The sequence below is a fragment of the Plectropomus leopardus genome, unplaced genomic scaffold, assembly GCF_008729295.1.
Source record: "Plectropomus leopardus isolate mb unplaced genomic scaffold, YSFRI_Pleo_2.0 unplaced_scaffold21121, whole genome shotgun sequence".
Lineage (NCBI taxonomy): Eukaryota > Metazoa > Chordata > Actinopteri > Perciformes > Serranidae > Plectropomus > Plectropomus leopardus.
Window position 1 is genome coordinate 1 of NW_024622852.1, and position 1,763 is coordinate 1,763.

Consider the following 1,763-nt stretch of genomic DNA (forward strand, 5'->3'; position numbering starts at 1 on the left):
GGCAGAATGCAACATTTTAACAATTGTACTTACAGATTTAAAATGCTAAAATATTTTCAACTGATGTTTTGTTACTCTATTGAGTGGCTTTTTGAAGTGGACAAAAATTTTGTTTAAACACTGTTAAATAATGCATATTCTTTTGTACATTTACATTTCAATAGAAAGGGCAATGCACACCTTCAAAACTTATGTGGACAGGTGTGTAGGAGAAAAAACACACTGTCCTGTACTTGCAAAAAAAAAAAAAACAGTTTTATTAAATACTTAAGACAACGTTTCAGTCAGGTAAACCTGAATGAAGATGATGAAACGTTGTACTGAGTATTTAATAAAACTGGGTTTTTTTGCAAGTACAGGACAGTGTGCGGGACCTCTCTTCTTTTACATACATTTACATTTAAAATGTAAAAAAACCAAAAAATGTCTCATCACTCCAGCTCGTGTTGTTCTGCAGTCGGTCTCTAGTTCTGCAGAGTACAGTTTGCACCCCAAAATACACGAATGCCTCCTGAATCCTCAGTTCTTACCTCCAGGAGAACCTCCCCATCGCCTCCATGACGTCTCCCAGACAGTTGATCTCCAGTCTCTGTCCCGAGGTCACTGTCCTGGTCCTGAGTCCACACTGCCACGACTCCAAACACTTCACCTTACGGACACGACACACCTCCGACACCTTCCATCAAGACACAAGCAAATGACCGAAATTTTTATTGTTATTTTTGTATGTTACATTTTGAATGTTATTAAAGTCCAAGCTTTTTCCCCTTATTCCTCAAACATTTAGTCTGGGATTTTTCGGACATCTCTGTAGTACCTCTGTTCCATCTTTACTTTTCTTGGCTTCTTCCATGACTGTCTCGCCATCTTTCAGTAAACACAGGGTTTGAGTTTTAACGCCGAGCCCACAGGTGGCGCTGCAGGGAGAGCTGTCGACGATGACCTCCAAAGGCACTTTATCCACCTGCTCCTCCAGGTTAACTGAGGTCAGAGGGTGGAGGAGGAGCAGGAGGAGGAGACTCACAGTCACATGTTTCATTTCGATGTTTGATAGTGAATCTGCTGGAAATAAAAAGTTATTTTAGTTTTCCACTCATTGCATGAAGTAAATGGAGCAGGAGCAATATTATTTCATCATAATTTTGGTTGAAAGAACTAATTTTCGACGATCACGTGTCGCTTATAATATTCAGTTGAAGGGTTCCTTTAAAAAACAAGTGTGTCTGTCTATGCAGTTTTTTTTAAGTAACTGGTCCAGTTTATATATAATTTTTATTTCTTCCTATACTGCTACTTTTATGTGTTTTTTTCTATGGTATTGTCTATTTTAGTGTTTATATTCTTTTAAATATTTCTAGTATCTTTAAATACTTTTTTCTGTGTATGTATGTCCAGGAAAAGACTCAGAATTTTTAGAAGATTAACCACAAAAAATGGGCATAACAAAACCCCAAATGACAAAAAAAATCATAATGAAGAGAAATGAAATAGCCACATAAAAAATACTACAAGAAGACACAAAACCACAAAACAGGCTTATGACTATGAAGTGATGTTAGACAATAAATAATTAATAAAGGGAAAAATCACCAGAGGGCTGCAATCTGCAGTTTTCAGCACTAGATGCCACTAAATTCTCACTAAAATCTTAATTTGTATTTCACACACAAGTAGGTAGGCGGTATGCACCTTTAAATAGTTTTCAGTCCGCCGGTAAACCAAAGAAAAAGAGGAGGGGCCGTCCGCGTTCTCGTTAACGGCGG

The 1,763-nt window shown here is 37.5% G+C and overlaps 1 protein-coding gene across 1 annotated transcript; it reads right to left on the bottom strand.

The window, feature by feature from the left end:
• Positions 1-526: 526 nt before the first annotated feature.
• On the bottom strand, positions 527-1,039 carry LOC121965660 (transmembrane protein 81-like). The gene is made up of 2 exons (XM_042515795.1): positions 818-1,039; positions 527-676 (listed from the first exon to the last, which is right to left on the bottom strand). The coding sequence occupies exons 1-2, from the start codon at positions 1,037-1,039 to the stop codon at positions 527-529; spliced, it is 372 nt and encodes a 123-aa protein (XP_042371729.1).
• Positions 1,040-1,763: the final 724 nt, after the last annotated feature.